Source organism: Microtus oregoni, unplaced genomic scaffold (genome assembly GCF_018167655.1).
Source record: "Microtus oregoni isolate MIOR12 unplaced genomic scaffold, Mior012 000019F_ref0000042, whole genome shotgun sequence".
NCBI lineage: Eukaryota > Metazoa > Chordata > Mammalia > Rodentia > Cricetidae > Microtus > Microtus oregoni.
In genome coordinates, this window is record NW_024543078.1 from 4128975 (window position 1) to 4146441 (window position 17467).

Below are 17467 nucleotides of genomic sequence, written 5' to 3' on the forward strand. Positions count from 1 at the left end.
TGCGCGCCGTCCCTAGGAAAAACCCAGAGTGTCCATTGGGTTATCGCAGATAATGAAACCTAGACTACAACTCCCAAAAGGTTGTACATTTTCTTTTTTTTTTTTTTTTTTTTAAATTTTTTTTTTTTAAATGTTTATTTTATTTACTTATTATGTATACAATATTCTGTCTGTGTGTATGCCTGCAGGCCAGAAGAGGGCACCAGACCCCATTACAGATGGTTGTGAGCCACCATGTGGTTGCTGGGAATTGAACTCAGGACCTTTGGAAGAGCAGGCAATGCTCTTAACCTCTGAGCCATCTCTCCAGCCCCGGTTGTACAGCCGGTTGTGGTTGTACATTTTCTTGCAGGCGCAAAATGACTTTATCAAGTCACCGCCGCGCATGTGCACGTGTCGCCCAAGCACCCGCACATGAAATTCTCGCAGGCGCTCGGCGCTGTGGGGGCCAGAAAAATCAACTCAGAGGCTGTGGTTAAAATCAAAATTTTTATTTGAGTGTACAAAAGTTTCCAGTCGTAAAATGGATATTACAAATGATAGGAGGGGGAAGAAAAAGGCGAAACACATGTTTGGCATGCATCTTAGAAAAGAAACAGAACCTGTAAAGCTGAGCGATGTGCGTAGTGCAGGCTGCTCCCCAGCTGCAGTGCCACCCCTGTAACCGCCTCGCCTGCTGGCACCAAAACAGGACCCCTGTGGGGTTGAGGGTTACTCCAGCCCAGCTTGCAAACAGATGGAAGACATCTCCAGCCGGGTGCAGCAGAGGGCACCTGGGCAGGTGCAGCTGCGTGGAGACCACAACCTGCCCACACTCCTGAAACCAACTAGACACACAGTCCAGGATCCCACACTTGTCACAAAGAAAACGGAGCTATCTTCTGAGGGGTCGGGGGCAGTAGTGGCATCCCATGGCCTAGAGATCTTGCCTTGGGGAGTCTGGGCCTGAACTACTACTACCACCTGCTGGGCCCGCAGACAGACAGCACACACCCCCACCCGACTCCCGGCTCAGTCAAGGAAGCTGAACGCCAGTGATCTCCATTCCTGGCAGCCTTGGGCCTGAAAACCCCCAGAGCAGCGTCCCAGTGAGCTGCATTACTAATGTAAAAAAATAAACATCCGTTAAAAAAATACCGTGTGTCTGTGATGGGGAGGTGAAGGTGACAGGTGACAGCTGGCACCAGGAGCTTGTGGAACTATGTTCTACCACAGCGAGCGTCCAGGCCAAGCCCGCAGGGTGGGGGTCACAGAGGGGCCATGCAGTGTGTATACACGGGGGACTATGAACACAGCTGGTTTGGCTACACTCGTGTGAGTAGACACTGGCTGGGGCATCCATCATCTGTCCCCTTTGGTCTACTGGAGTGGCAATCCTCTGTGGATTTCCTCCTTCTTGGTCCTCACCTTTAGAAGGGACCCGATGCCCTGAGGCTGGCTCAGGGCAGAGCTGGAGCCCCTCTGACCAACCCCAGGAGTAGAGGGACTGCCCTGTGTCTGAAGAGCTACCGCGTCCTGATAGGCTGCTGGTGATCACCATAGCCCTCTGCAACCTGATTTGATTTGATTTGATTTGATTTAAAAAGCTTCAAAGAAAACTCAACTAGTGAATCACTGCAGCATCACAAGGTCCACCCTCAACAGGCAGCCATGCTCCTGACCCTCCCGCATCAGCCACAGGCCCAAGGCCCTCAGCCTGCAGGCTTCTAACCCAGGCCTCTATATCAACCAGGTGACACAGGAGGGGTGAAGCCTGCAGGGAGAGCCCCCCACATTCTCATGGCCGCTCAACAGTCATCTAGAAATGGACCAAGGACTATGAGAGCTGACTATAAAAAATAATTTCAGGGACATTTGTGGGGACCTTGGTGACCGTGGGGCAGGTCTCACATCAGCCGACAACCCCTCGAGGTAGTCCTCGGGTCCCCCTGCAAAGATGAGGGCTGGAGTTAGGCAGCCTGCTCCCAAGCAAGAAGACAGGTCCCCACACGCTTTGTCCCCAGCACAGACTCAGCTGGAGTCTCCTCTCCCCCAGCCGAGGAGAGGGTGTCCTGGCTGTCTGAGGCAGGACTGTGGGACCCAGACCTGAAGCCCCACTAGGTGTGATGCCGCACGCCTTACCTGCTGGTGGAAAAGGTCCTCCTCACCGAATTCCGCCTCCTCTTCCTCCTCCTCCTCCCCGTTCTCACTCACTGGAACAGATGCCTGCTTCACGGCCTGCACAGCCACCTCCTACACAAAAGGGTTGCCATGTGCTGGATACCCCCACTAGGGGTCACCCCCGGCTTCAGCTCAGTCACAGCTGCCGTGAGGGAAAGGAGACCCTGGGACCGAGCTCACCCCACCATGTTCGTACCTCTCCATCTGCGTTGACCAGCACAGTGCGGAAGCTCTCCCCAGAGCCCCAGCTGCTCTGGCTTTTCCACACAAGGGTTGATGGGGGACTGTGGGTGACCCCTGAGCCAGCTGCCCATACCTGAGGACCCAAGATGGCCCTTGTCAGACACCTCAGGGCCTGGGCCAGCCAATGGCTGTCCACAATGAAGCCCTTCAGTGGGTTTGTCCCTGCAGGATGGCCCCAGGACGTGGACAGACAGACAGGTTCACAGTGACCCCGGACGTGGACAGAGAGATAGGTTCACAGTAGCCCAGGATGTGCACAGAGAGACAGGTTCACAGTGGCCCTAGGATGTGCAGAGAGACAGGTTCACAGTGGCCCTAGGACATGGATGGACAGAGAGACAGGTTCACAGTGGCCCCAGGACATGGATGGACAGAGAGACAGGTTCACAGTGGCCCCAGGACATGGATGGACAGAGAGACAGGTTCACAGTGGCCCTAGGACATGGATGGACAGAGAGACAGGTTCACAGTGGCCCTAGGATGTGCACAGAGAGACAGGTTCACAGTGGCCCCAGGACATGGATGGACAGAGAGACAGGTTCACAGTGGCCCAGGGCGTGGACAGAGATAGGTTCACAGTGGCCCAGGACGTGGACAGACAGACAGGTTCACAGTGGCCCAGGACGTGGACAGAGAGACAGATTCAGAGTGGCCCAGGACGTGGACAGACAGACAGGTTCAGAGTGGCCCAGGACGTGGACAGAGAGACAGATTCAGAGTGGCCCAGGACGTGGACAGACAGACAGGTTCACAGTGGCCCAGACACTCGGCTGCGGAACCATACTGCAATCCCAAGTACCTTGGGGCCCAGATGTTCCACCCTGAACTGAACTGCCAGGCCTCAGACACAGGATACCATCTGGACAGTAAGGTACCCTGAGGGGTGTGGCAGTCATACATGGCAGCTAGTGGCCACCGGGCTGGTCTCAGAACAGGGAGTCCACATAATGCCTCCCACCTTGGGACTCAGTGTTGGGAACCACCCAAGCCCCAAATTCCCTGGCACCTACCGTGACTGTCTGGCCGGCCCGCAAGACATACTTGGGCGTGAACTTGTAGGCGATGTCCTCACCCTCCAGGACCTGTCTCTTGATCCTCCAGTTCCCTAAAGACTGGTCCTGAAACCCAGGCATGTTCTTGACCCCCGCCTCCAGGATAGGAGCGTGGGCCCTAGCCACCCAGCCCCTCACTCACTTTGTCTGAGGAGTTCTTGAGTCGCACGAACCTGCCCTCCAGGTCCACCTCGTCAATGCTCACAACACCTGTGACTGAGGCCTGCTGTGCCAGGCGGGAGCCACTGCCCACGCCCATGCCTGAGCCAGAGGCACTGCTGCGTGAACCCTGGGTGTCCTCAGTTTCCAGCCGTCGGCGCTTGCCCCGGCCCCGCCCCACGGACATGCCAACCCCGCTGCTGCTGCTGCTGCTGCTTGAGGTGGCCTGAGAGATGGTGACCCGGGAAGACGGGCTAGGGGACAGCTTCAGTCTGCAGGGAGGGAAGTGTGAGAGTAGCCAGGAGGCAAGGCATGGCCTGGCCTGAGGAGCCCTGCCCACTTCCAGGCCTTGACCACCAGACACCCAGACCCGCCCCCAGTTTTCAGGAACTCCACCACTCTCCTGGGCCCTCCCTCATCTCCAGGCCCCTGGCCCCACACACCTCTCCTCCTCGCCCTCCAGTAGCTTGCGGTAGGCGCTGATCTCCATGTCCAGGGCCAGCTTGATGTCCAGCAGCTCCTGGTACTCAGCCAGCTGCTGCTGCATGGCGTTGCGCACCTCTGTCATCTCCTGCTCCTTAGCGTCCAGCATCTTGCGGAACTTGTCGCGCTCCCCAGCCATGGCCTCCTCCAGCTCGCGGATCCTGTCCTCTGCAGCGCTGGCCTGGGGAGGGTGTGGCAGGGTCACAGTGTGGCCTCTGCAGCCTCAGATGTGAGGGACCAGAAGGGTGGGTGGAGGGGTGGGATGGGCAGGATGGGGGAGGACTAGAGTCTTGGAGTCACAGAGGCCGGGCAGAGGCCTTGGCAGGCAGGGCTAGGTTCCATCACCTTCTTTTGGAGGCCTGAGAGCTGGTAGCTGAGGGATTCCATGCGCATGCGGGCTTCCTTGAGCTCCTCACGGGCGGCACTGGCCGCCTTGTCATTCTGGTCTGAGCTCAGCTTGGCATTGTCCAGCTAGAGAAGTTGGGGAGTATGAGCACAGGTGGCAGAGAATCGGGCTCCCCTTCCCTCTCCTCCATGGCTGCACCTTGGCCTGGTAGGTCTGCTCCAGCTCTAGCCGATACAACCGCACTTGCTCATCATGCTGGCTGCGCAGCTCCTCCAGGGCCTGCGCCATCTTGAAGTCGTACTCCTGCTGCCGGCTGCTGTCCACCTCCACCAAGCGCCTCTCATGCCTCCGCCGGGTCTCCCGCACCTCCTATGAGCAGGAAGGCAATGACCCAGCTGTGCCAGGCTGCAACTCACCAATGATCAAGTGTGTGGATGCCCCAGCCACGATGGACAACAGCCTGGGCCGTGAACACACTGGAAGAGTATACGGGCACGAACAGGAGCGAGGCTCTGATACAGTCTACAGCACGGAGGAACCCTGATGAAATGGGTCGTGCTGAGAGAACCGGGCATGAAAGGTCACGAGATCCCAGCACTCGCGAGCCAAAGACAAGAGATGGCTGCAACCTCAATGCCAGCCTGGGCTCATAGTCATAGGCAGAGCCTATCTTAAAAAATTTTAAAGAATGCCAGGAGCTGGGTGGTGAGGGAGCACACCTTTAATCCCAGCACTCGGGAGGCAGAGGCAGGCGGACCTTCACGAGTTCCAGGCCAGCCTGGTCTACACGCTAAGTTTCAGATTAACCAGGGCTACATAGTGAGACCCTGCCTCCAAACAATAACAAGACATCTAAGGTAGCCACTGACAGAGCCTACCCAGGTGCCTGGAGTTCCAGATACAGCTGGGAGCAGAGCAGCCCCAGACAGCAGGACAGTGGGGAGGCGTGGCCATGACAGCAGCGTCTACAGGAAGACGGCTAATGTGAGAAGGTGGGGATCAACTTGGATGGAACTCTGTTTTGTTTCTTGTTTTTTTTTTTTTTTTTTTTTGACACAGGGCCCTGGCTATCCTGGAACTCATGGAGATCCGCCTGCCTCTGCCTCCCAATGACTGGGATTAAAGGTGTGACCACCACCCCCTGACTGGATCTTAGTTTCCCTACAAAACCGACTCTAGCACAGGGATCTAGGATGGAGTGGCCTCCCACAAGCTTCTCAAGACAGAACACATACCTTCCTGGTGCCCCGAACAGCTGCTCGAGAGGCGGCTCCTGGCTGTGCACCCCTCATCTGCCTTCTCGCAGGGACCTGGAGGTGTCTCTTCCAAGTCCTGGGAGCCCCTAGGGCTCCTTCTGAGAGTGTCTTCCCAGGGGTCCTTACAAGCCCCCTCAGGCTCTGCCTCACGCACCCCCTCAGTGGTCTTGGGCTGAGCTCCCTCCCACAACCCTCTACAGTCTCCTTCAAAGGCCTGGCTGCCATCAGGCAGTTCCTCTTAGGGCCATCTGCAGGCTGGGTCTGCCTCCTGGGTTCCGTCACAGGGCCTTGGTCTGTGAACACCCTCGGAGGTCCCTCTCCAGCTCCCCTCATGGTTTACAGTCTCAAACAGGACTCTCCCCAGAATCAGTTCTCCCACAGGCTCAAGTCCTGCACAGGTCTCTTTGTGGGTTCCTTCCTGAGGTCAGGGTCCCTCGGGGCTCCCCTCATAGGGCTCTACACTGAAGCTCACATGGCCTCCGGGGATGGCAGGGCAGCGGCCCCTCTGGTTGGCCCTGGCTAGAACTGCCTGTGGCCCCACATCTCCACAGGCCTGTCTCCTGTCCAGGCTCTTCCTCAGCAGTGACCACAGGCAGGACCGGGGCCACTGCTCTGGGCTGTGATGACACAATGGGCAGTGTGATGGCTGGGTCCCTGGGAGCCTGTGGGGCAGAGCTGCATCTAGGCTTGGTCACTCCAGCCACGCTCAGCACCCCAGAGTGCTAGAGGGTTAGGGGGAGACCCCAACGTTGGCTGAATGAGGTCTCCATAAATCAAGGTCACTTCCTGTTCCTCAGACCTGGGATGGTGACCTTAAGTAGACAGGCTAAGTTAAGGTTCTTTTGACATTGATTTTTATGAGTGTGTATTTGTGGGAGTGTTATTGTGCCAGGATACGGCTGTGGAGATCAGAGGACAATTTGTGGGGTCAGTTTTCTTCTACTATGTGGTTTCTGGGGGTTCATCTGAGGTTGTGAGTCTTGGCAGCACACGCCTTTAACCACTGAGCCATCTTGCTGACCCAATTTAAGCTGGATTTGGTCTGTTTGTTTGTTTAGTCTTTCAAGAGCCCTGGCTGTCTTGGAACTCCCCGTGTAGACCAGTAGACCTGCATGCCTCTGCCCTCTGCCCTCATGCTGGGACTAAAGACTGCGATACTGTACCCAACTAAGTTTCACATTTTTGATACGAGATTCTCAATGACTCAGACGGCCTGGAAATCCAGTGACCAATGTCAAGAGAGACCCAAGGCTGGCAAGATGATCCCTCAGGTGAAGGTGGCTGCTCCAAATCTGAAGGCCTGAGTTATTCTGGCTACATGAGCCCTCCTCCCACCCCAGAGGAAACAAAGAAACACAAAAACAACCAAATAAAACCCAAAAGAGGGAATCCGTAAGAAGCTGCAGGGGACAGGAAGCACTGGAGCAGACGCCAAGAGGTGGCCCTGTGGAAGGGGTGGTTTCCAGGAGCTGGGGAGGGTGTCTGTCCAGCTGACGCATGCTTACCTCCTCGAACACGCTCTTGCTGAAGCCCAGCTCCTCCTGCAGGCTTTGGCAGCGGTTCTCCAGGTCCACACGCATCAGCGTCTCCTTCTCCAGCTGCTTCTTGGCCACGGCGTGACCATCCTCTGCCTGGGAGACACAGGGCAGCGAGCTGAGGGGACGGCCACCTGGCTCGGCTGCCACCTGGGCTTCTCCATGTCAACCGGGAAGCAGGACATCAGCATTGCCAGACTCACCTTCGCCAGCTGTGCTCGGAGCTCAGCTACATCTGTCTCCAGCCCATGTTTGTCACTGAGGGCTGAGGCCAGCTCTGCCTCGCTCCGGTGGAACAGGGACTCCAGGTCCTTCACGCGGCCCTGGGCCACCGTGAGTTCACCTTCCCGCTTCTTGGCACTGAAAGGAGGGTGAGCGGTCAGAAGCTCCAGGGAGGCCAAGTGTAACATCACCACAGTCCCTGTCAGTTACTACAGGCGGACTGGGAGGCTGAGGCAGGAGGATGGCTTCAAGTTTGAGACCATCCTGGTCTACAGAGTGTGACCTTGTCTCAAAAACAACAAAACTAGCAAACTCACACCAAACCTAACCCTACCGAAGCACTGGCCATACACAGTGGGCTACACCAGCCGTGTTTGTCAGGGCTGAAGGTGCCCACACCTTGCCTAGCTGCCTACAGAAGCCAGCTCTGGGTGGGGCCCAGGAAGCCACTCAGCCATAGAACACTGGCTGCAATTCATCCTTGTGCCACTGGGTGAAACTCCAGTCCCTGGTGTGGAGTGCCAGGGGCTGCCGGGCACAGGGAAGAGGAGGGCTTCTGGTGAGGGACACACTTGGGACCCCAGGGGACAATCACACAGGCTAAGTAGAGCAGAGAGGCTTGAGCCCGCTGTCCCTGAGCAGCATGTCTGTGAAGGCTCAAGAGCCTCAGAGGGGTTTCACCTGTCCCGAGGCGCCCAGTCTGAAAACGTGTGTGCCCATGCCAGGCCATCTGCAGCAGCTCCAGGCTGGCGGCCATGGGGCTCCATTTTGACCCCAGTCATCCCATCCCTGGCCGCTGTGGGCCAGGTCTACTGGACCTGTGTACCCGAGGCATGACCATTGACCTCTCTAGTGTCCTCTGATGTGTGTTCTCATGTTTACATGCGTGTGCATGGGGTCCTTCCTCAGTCGCGCCCCAGGTTCACCCATCCCCAGTGCTGGCATTGCCAGTGGGTTGTGAGGATCCAGACTCATCCCACTCCTGTAGGACAAGCACTTCAGCCACCAAGCCGGGTCCCCCGGTCAAACACCCACCTCTTCCTGGCCTCGTCCAGTTCAGCCTGCAGCTTCCCTATCTCAATCTGCAGCCGCGCACGCTCCCGGGCTGTCTCATCCAGCACGCGCCGGGCGTCAGCCAGCTCCGACTCATACAGGGCCTTGATGCCACTCACCTGGAGAGACAGGGCGGGGGTGACAGTGGAGACAGAACTGCCCTTGTCCACCCCATGTCATCGTCTTACGTATTCAGAGGAGTCCGGGCTCTTTCCAGAAGGAGTCATCTTCCCTTCTCCATAGCTTAGCCTATCAGGATGGCAAGGACAGGCCAGGGACCCTTGAGCCTGGATGGGAACATCTAGCCAAAGCCAGCTAGCCCACTGGGCACCATCGGCTCGGGGCCAGAGGATTCTGTTACGGGACAACCCTGCCTCACTAGGGTCAGCAGGCACACGGAACCCCATGACCCAGGCTAGAATTCCTGGTTGAATGTGTTCTCGTTGCCCTAATGGCCCAGTTCTGAGATGACAGGTGCCCAGTGTCAGGCAGGGACTTTCCCCACTGAGCCCAATGCCACAGCCGTGGCCTCTTTAGTACTGATCATTTCACATGTGGTCACAGGGGCCTCCCTAGGACTCTGAAGGGTCACACTCCTGTCCCTATTATGGCAATTTTGGAGCCCCTGAATCTGCCTTCTATCCATCAGCACCATGAGGACAAAGGCTGGGAGACGAAGGCCCTCTAGCTGTCCACACAGACACATCCACAGGGGTCACCCCCCTCACCCATCCGCAGGGGTCACTCCCCTTCATCCACAGGGGTCACCCCCTCACCCATCCGCAGGGGTCACTCCCCTTCATCCACAGGGGTCACCCCCCTCACCCATCCACAGGGGTCACTCCCCCACATCCACAGGGGTCACCCCCTCACCCATCCGCAGGGGCCACCCCCCACATCCACAGGGGTCACCCCCGTCACCCATCCGCAGGGGCCACCCCCCACATCCACAGGGGTCACCCCCTCACCCACCCGCAGGGGTCACCCCCAACATCCCTAGCAAGAGCTCTTTGGTGCACATGTGCTTTGGCCTCTCCACTGACCCCGCTGTGAAGACGGTTGCCACCTGCTGCCCACATGCCACCCAGAGCTGCCCAGGACACATCAGGGGGTCTCAAGAGTCTGATTTCTCCCTGGCCCTCCTCCCTCCTATTGTCCTATGAGCTTAATGTGTTTAATGACACGTGGGGACAGACGGCAGGGAGGCAGCTCTTTACACCTGAGGATGTCAGAGGGACAAGCAGGTCAGGAGGGACCTCCCATGACCCCGGCATCACAGGGCCTCCCAAGGCAGCAAGGGACACTGCCTGACCCAGCACCACACTTCCCATGGAAATCCGTACAACGTGCACAGTGCCACCAGCCCCGACACTAGGGGGCAGCCCAGCGTCCCCAGCACTCAGGCAAAGGATAGCACAAGCTACCAGTCGCCCTTTAGCTGGACTATTACCAACCCTGACGTGACAGTTGGGGGATCCAGACAGACAGGAAATGTCCAAAGTGATCCAGAGATGGCCGAGTGGAGGTGGGACTCGGGGCACAGAGCACAGTGGGATGCACGTGTTGTGCAAGTGATCCTATGGCGGCCCCTGCCCTGGACTCTGAACATTGGGTAAAGTCTGCCACTCGGGCTGGGGTGAGGAGGGTGTGGGGGTAATAAAATGCACCCTCTCTTCTGGGCTGTGCTTGCCACCTCCCCTCACCCCAGAACGGATAGGTAGGGCCTAGTGTGAGGAGTGCCCTTGAAGGAGACAGCTTGAGATGTGACCCTTCTGCACCCCAACATCCCAAATCAACCTCAGGCCAAAGCCAAGACTTCCAGCCCAGATAAATCTTCCATCTTCACAAGTGTGCATTCCAGATTTTCTACAATGGATGCAGGTGCAGAGGTGTTATAGACAACACACACGCGCACGCGCACACACACATACATGCACACACACAGACATACATGCTCACACACACAGTCATGTGCGCACACACAGACAGGCACACAGGCATACATGCTCACACACAGTCATGTGTACGCACACACAGACATGCACACAGGCATACATGCTCACACACACAGTCATGTGTGCGCACACACAGACATGCACACAGACATACATGCTCACACATACAGTCATGTGTGCACATACAGATATGCACACACGCGCGGCCCTAAACCCCGCCTACTGCCAGGTCACCCCTTACAAGGTGCGCACTCGCTAGGCTCCCAGGGGAGCAGAATACAACAGCTCCATGAAGCTAGCCCCAGAAGTGACCACTGGGCTGCCACATGTGTCAAAGGAGAAATGGGTGGGTGAGGTGACAGTGACGCGTGCTTCAGGGGCTGAGGCAGGAGGATTAGTTCACACCCAGATGCCTGTGCGCCAGCTGAAATCCTGCTGGCTCCTGGATGGGCTCTGGGGCAGGAAGGACACTGGGGAGTTGGACAAAAGCATGCAACACGGGGCTGCTCCACGCCTTGTTTCACTTGGACCCCATGGTGGCCCAGCCTGGTCTCCTCTAGGCCTGCAACCCTTGCTGAGCCTACTACCTATCTAAGATGGCTTCTGCATTTGTGTTTTTTATTTTTGAGACAAAGTTTCTCTGTGCAGCCCCAGCTGTCCTGGAACTCACAGAGCTCTGCCTGCCTCTGCCTCCTATGACTGGGATTGAAGGCAGTTTCTAGATCTGGAAGTGTCTGAACAGGGCTGGGGTGTGCGGCCTATCCCGACAGCATTTTCAACGCTGCCTCCCACCCCTGCTCATCTGGAGGCCATGTGCCTGGAGAGCAGGAAGACTGGGCCTGTGGGGACGCTGTGGTGCCCAGCCACGGACTCCGACACACATCTGCCATCACCTCGGTGCCCGGATGGGAGAGCTTGGCCCCTCCAGGGCTCCCTGTCCCCAAGACACACTAGCCCAGCAACAGGACACCGGGCAGGAAGTTAGTGAGGTTGAGTTTCCTTGTGGGGAACTTTATACCCCAGCCTCCAGAGGCCACGGTGCAGCCTCCCTGTGTCCTCCTCCATCTTCAACCTTTCTCCAAGCACCACCTCCCTGGACAGCCAACTCAGTGTCCCCCACCCACCCACCACCGCACTGTCACGGCCCCACAGGCACCAATGTCGCCACACGTGGCCCCAGTTAGCCTGCATGGCCTAAGTGGGGCAGGAAGGCCAAGGCCACCTTGTGCCCAGCAGGCAGCAGCTACCAGCCCTCAGTGGCACCTTCAAAAGCCTTCCTTGCATGCCCGCCATCCCCCATCTCTGTGCCTGCCCCGCCGGGCACGCCCACTAAGTGCCAGTGGTGTCTCCAACTGCAGCTGTCCCTGCCCTTGCCAAGCTGCCCAGAAGACAACCCTGACAGGTGGGCCTGCGCTGCCTGGGTGGCGTCCTTTGTAACCACTCCTCCCCCACTCCCTGTAGCTCGGCCACCCAGCCAGCTGTCCTCAGGCTACACGACACGGTGAAACTAGGCAGGCTGGCTTCCAGAAGGGCAGTGTGCCTGATACTTGCTGCTACCATGCTGGCTCACACTTAAGTCCAAAATCAGCCCTGTGTTCCGACCATGTTTGCAAAACCGAGGAACTGAAGTGGCATGTGTGGACAGGTGGCATCTACTAGGGCGGGCACCGCACATGCTCGCAGATCCCGGGAGCTCCAGATGTCTGTGGGACAAACAGCCAGAGCCGGGGAGATGGCTCAGTGAATAGCGTCTGCCACACAAGTCTGAGGACCAGCATTCTGATCCCCGGCACCAACATAAAAAAATCGGATGTGGGGGCTGGAGAGATGGCTCAGTGGTTAAGAGCACTGGTTGCTCTTCCAGAGGACCTGAGTTCAATTCCCAGCAACCACATGGTGACTCACAACCATCTGTAATAAGATCTGGTGCCCTCTTCTGGCATGCATACACGGAGGCTGAATGTTGTATACATAAATAAATAAATCTTTAAAAAAAAAAAAATCGGATGTGGTGGCACACGCTTCTAATCTCAGCAATGCAATGCCAGAAGAAGGAGGACGGCTGGAACTTGCTGGATGGCTAGGCGAGATAGCCGACAAGGCTGAATCAGCCAGCTCTAGGTCACTGAGCTGTGTTTAAAAACAAAACAAAACCGGGAAGAAGCCAGGCATACTGTCACTCTGGAGGCAGAGGCAGGCGGATCTCTGTGAGTTCTGGGACAGCCTGGGCTACAAAGAGAAATCCTGTTTCAAAGAACTAAAATAAGTAGATCTTCAAAAACAAAAAAGAATGACTGAAGGAGACACCCAAAATTGACCTCTGGTCTCCACACACACACACACACACACACACACACACACACACGCACGCACCAATCAACCATCCCAATCCTAGAATGCTGAGAGCTGTCCAGGCAGGTGACACTCTTAAGGGTGACCATGCTGCTGTTCCACTGCATAGATGACAAAACCTCTAGGCGGGCTCCACCCTGACCACGCTCCCAGCCCTTCACTGGGGATTCTAGGTGGAGCTCCACCCTGACCACGCCCCCAACCCCTCACTGGGGATTCTAGGTGGAGCTCCACCCTGACTACTAGAAGTTCTTATCTGAGGCTAGGGTCCTATCCCCAGGTCCAAGCACCCACCAGGGGTCCTGATGACACATCCTCCTGTCCCTTGAGCGAGTGAAGTCCTGGGGGCTTCCAGGGTCCCCAATACCTAGTAGATTTTATACAACACGCCCCCACATCTGGAGCCTACGTGGCAAACAGCACACCAGCCCAAGCACCCCCATTCTGGGCATCCAGTTAACTCCTAAGACATGAGAATGTCTTCTCAGACCCTCACCCCAGACTTTGGAGGGACACAGCGGTTCCTGTCCTACCCCAGTTATATCCCTGACCATCTGGGACCCATCCATGATTTGCCTGAGAGACACCCCAACAAGACCCCTCACCCCCTCTTAGTGGACTTGAGTTTCCTACCCTACACAAGGACAAGAGACCATCCCCATATTCATCCCCCCCATCCCTGTAGGTGGGAGACATTTCACTGCTGAGGCAAACCTAGTCCTCCCATCATGACCCTCAGCCACTGGTTCCCATACTTCCCCTTGTAGTGCCTTCAAATACCCTAGCAACTCTGAGTGGCTCACTCTGTGCCATTCATTGCTGGACGTTTCATCAGGGGCACCCCAAGATATCCTTGAACTCTGCAGTGGGTGGATCCTGCCCAATGGTGACCCCGAGCAACAGCTCCATCACTCACTCAAACTCTAGAACCTAAAGGTCCCCCAGACAGCCCCTCAACATGCACTCCTCAGGGGTCTCCCAGAACTGCGCCTAATGTGCTCTTACCCAGTTGGTCCCCAAAAGTCTGAATTCCTCTGAAGGATGACCCCTGACCGACACTTCTTTTTCAGGGTCCCTCATCAAAACTCCCTCCCAGGATCTCTTGGATGAGACTTCACTTAGTCTGCACCCCTCCTCCGGGGGCCCAGAATCTCACACTCCAATTAAGGCTAACCTTGCCTAAAGTGGAATTGTTCATCAGAGGTTCCCAGAACAATCTACAGCTAATCCCTTACTGGGGGTCCCCGAGACCTGTGAACTCCTCAGTAGTTGGAGTTTGTCCCTAAAGGATTCTCCCAAAGGCCCCCAGGACAGCTTCCAGTCAGCACTGACTTAGGGTCCCCAAGGGTCTCATGAGCCCCTAATTCGGGGGGACTTGATCAGTCTCTGCATATATATCTGGGGAGTCCTAGGAATCAGCCAGGGTCCTTTAAACCTAAGACCCTGGGTGGGCGGGGCTTTCCTGACTTCATGTACTGTGAAGGGGTCCCAAGGTCCTTGAGGCCACCTGCGGAGCATTCCCCTAAATCTCTTGACCCCTTATTGGGAGTCTTAGCTCAGTCTACACTTGTCCTTCGGGGTACCCGGGGAGAGCGGATGGATTAATTCCATCAGCACCTGTCCCCCAATAGTCCCAGGGTGGATGGAGCTTCAGGGGGCGGGGATTAATTTTGTTTACACCTGTCTGTCAACAGTCCCTAATGCCCCTCAGTTGAGAGGGACTTGAACCCATCTGCACCCCACACCCACCTCAGCCCCGATACCCCACTCCCCCACCCCAGTGGGCATGGCTATGCTGTTTGCACTTGTTGATGATTTCCTAGTGGGCGGGACTTAGCGGTCTGCACCAGTTCCTGGGAGGTCCCTTGGTGGGTGGGGCTTAGTTGTTTGCACCTGTGAGAGAGGCGACTCCATCCCAACTCCCGGTGGGCGGAGCTTGGGGGGTCTCCTGATGGACAGGCCCTATGCACCTGTCCCTGGGGTCCTCTGGTGGGCAAAGCTTGGCCGTCTGCACCTGCCCCAGGGGATCTGCATTGGTCAAGTCTCAGATATCTGGCCCTGGCTCTCAGGTCTCCAGTGGGCGGGGCTCAGCCCTATGCGTCCGTCCCTGGGGTCCCCAGTGGGCAGGGCTCAGCCCTATGCACCGGTCCCTGGGGTCCCCAGTGGGCAGGGCTCAGCCCTATGCACCGGTCCCTGGGGTCCCCAGTGGGCAGGGCTCAGCCCTGCGCGTCCGTCCCTGAGGTCTCCGGTGGCCAGGGCTCAGCCCTATGCACCCGTCCCTGGGGTTCCCGGTGGGCAGGGCTCAGCGGTATGCACCAGTCCCTGGGGTCTCTGGTGGGCAAGGCTCAGCCCTATGCACCTTGCCGCAGGGTTCTCATTGGGCAGGGCTCAGCTTATTGCACCTGTCACCGGAATCCGTCTGTCGGCTCCCCGCGTCCCCGGTGCCGACCCACGTACCTCGCGCGTGGTCACCTCCTCCTTCTCGGAGATCCGTAGCAGCAGCCGATCGTTCTCCAGCTCGAGAGCGCGGACGCGGTCAATGTAGTGCGCCAGGCGGTCGTTGAGCTCGCGCAGCTCCTCCTTCTCCTGCAGCCGAGACAGGCGCGCGGGCGAAAGCGGCGTGGCGGGCCCTGCGCGGGGCGGCAGGGACGCCATGGCGGAGGCGGCGGCGCGCGGATCCCCTCGGCTGCCCCGGTGCGGCGCGCTCATTCAATCCGCGCCGCGGAAGATGGCGCCGCTGCCCGCCGCGCGTGGTTTGCCGGGACTTGTAGTCTTCTCCCGGGCACGGAGCACGTAGGGAGAGGTAGTCCATGAAAGCAGCGTGCGAAGCATGCCAGGAGATGTAGTTTCTAGGGTCCGGCCGCCTCGCCTCCGGGTTCAGTTCCTTGTAGGGGATGGGTTCAGAGTTATGACTTCCACATGAGCGCATGTAACACGTACACACAGAAATAAATGGTAAATTAAATAAATACAAAGTAATCAAACAAAAAGACAGCAAGGGCGGGCGAAATGTCTCAGAAGTTAGGAACATGCTGCCAAGTCTATGATCAAAGTTCAATCCCTCGGTCTACTTAGAAGAAAACTGACTCACAAAAGTTGTACCCCGACCTCCACACGTACAGAAACACAAATAAATGGGATTTTTAAAAAATTGAAAGAATCATTTCAAAGCAAATATCCACTGTCTTCCCAACAGTGGGAAGGTTGAGACAGGAGGATTGAAGACAGCATAGCAAGGCTATGAATGTGACTCAGTTGGTACAGCTCTTCTCCAAACAGTCCTACTGTCCCCTGGAGGGCACCATCAGGAACTCAGCCTGTTTCTGTGCACCTCTAGAAGGCTCAGCTGCAGCCAGACCCCGAAGTCAGGACGGGAAGAACTAGCCCTGAGTTCACCTAGCCTAAGAGTTACTTAGTATCAAAGGACCTGCTACTGTTTTTCATTTTCTTACAATTAAAGTTACTAGTTTGCAAAATGTAACTAGGGGAGGACCTGGAGAGGTTCAGGAGTTAAGGGCCCTGGTTGCTCTTCCAAGAGGTCCTGGGTTCAATTCCCAGCACCCACGTGGCAGCTCACAACTCCCTCCTGAAGATCCAACACCCTCACACATACAAAACATCAATCCACATAAAAATAAATAGATAAAACATTAAAAAAAATGGGTTGGGGGAGTGGTCGTGGTCAGGGTAAAGCCTCTCCTAGAATGCCCCAGTGTAGATGAGAGTTTACCTAAAGAGCAGTAGGCCCTCCGGGCGGTGGTGGCTCACCCCTTTAATCCCAGCACTCAAGAGGGAGAGACAGGCAGATCTCTGTGAGTTCCAGGCCAGCCTGGTCTACAAAGCAAGTTCTAGTGAGAGATTCCAAAGCTACAGAGAAACCCTGTCTCAAAAAGAAAAAAAAAAAGGAAGAAAGGAAAGAAAGAGAGAGAGAGAGAGAGAGAGAGAGAGAAAGAAAAGAAAGGAAGGAAGGAAAGAAAAGAGAAAAAGCAAAGCAAAAACAGAGCAACCGGCTCTAGGTTTCATCTCCTGGAGGGCAAAACATTTTCTTTTCCTATCTGGTTTCCACTGGTCTGCATGCATTTCCTCTTCTCAGACCCAAAGGGAATGGCAACCCAACTCTCCGCTCCAATAAAAGGACAGGCCCATTGACTCGAAATTGAGTCTAGGCCCAGCTCACCCTGAGCTATAGAGGGATTTCTGGCAGTTAGATGAAAAGCCAGCATCTCTCGGGAACTTCTGCAGCCTGTTCCCATTTTCCTTGTCTCTGGCAGAAGGGACATGTGGCTCTCCAGTTAATACCTACCCGTGGAGCCGCCTATCAACACATCCAAGTCCACAATGGCCTCTAGACTCTCCCAGGCTCCACTCACATTTCCAAGCACCCTCATCTCCTCCACGAGCTCACTGGTACCTCTCCTCTCCAGGTAACCCTTCTCTTTGTAATCCTCCAGATCTATTCCCCCTGTCGCGCCTCTATGCTTTCTTTGGGTGACAGCCCAAGAAACAGTTTGGAATAAACTTTTCCTTTTCTGTCCACAAAGTGGCCGTTTCCGTTTCTTTACTGTGCCCTCACCCCTTTCGGCCCTTGCTGTACTCTGAGCTTCGGGGCTTGTTGCTAGTGTTCCCTCCTAAGTGTGTTTCCCCCCACTTG

At 56.4% G+C, this 17467-nt stretch overlaps 1 protein-coding gene and 1 long non-coding RNA gene across 2 annotated transcripts; one reads left to right on the forward strand and one right to left on the reverse strand.

Annotated features, from left to right (window-relative positions):
• Positions 1-454: 454 nt before the first annotated feature.
• On the reverse strand, positions 455-15564 carry Lmnb2 (lamin B2). Its single transcript, XM_041669700.1, has 12 exons — positions 15274-15564; positions 8492-8628; positions 7438-7594; positions 7205-7330; positions 4642-4812; positions 4443-4568; positions 4058-4278; positions 3598-3886; positions 3414-3521; positions 2357-2476; positions 2122-2232; positions 455-1928 (listed from the first exon to the last, which is right to left on the reverse strand). The coding sequence occupies exons 1-12, from the start codon at positions 15523-15525 to the stop codon at positions 1887-1889; spliced, it is 1860 nt and encodes a 619-aa protein (XP_041525634.1). The 5' UTR covers positions 15526-15564; the 3' UTR covers positions 455-1886.
• LOC121459726 lies at positions 2491-3223 on the forward strand. Its single transcript, XR_005975974.1, has 3 exons — positions 2491-2745; positions 2902-3079; positions 3150-3223. It is a non-coding gene; the product is annotated as an uncharacterized LOC121459726 (long non-coding RNA).
• Positions 15565-17467: the final 1903 nt, after the last annotated feature.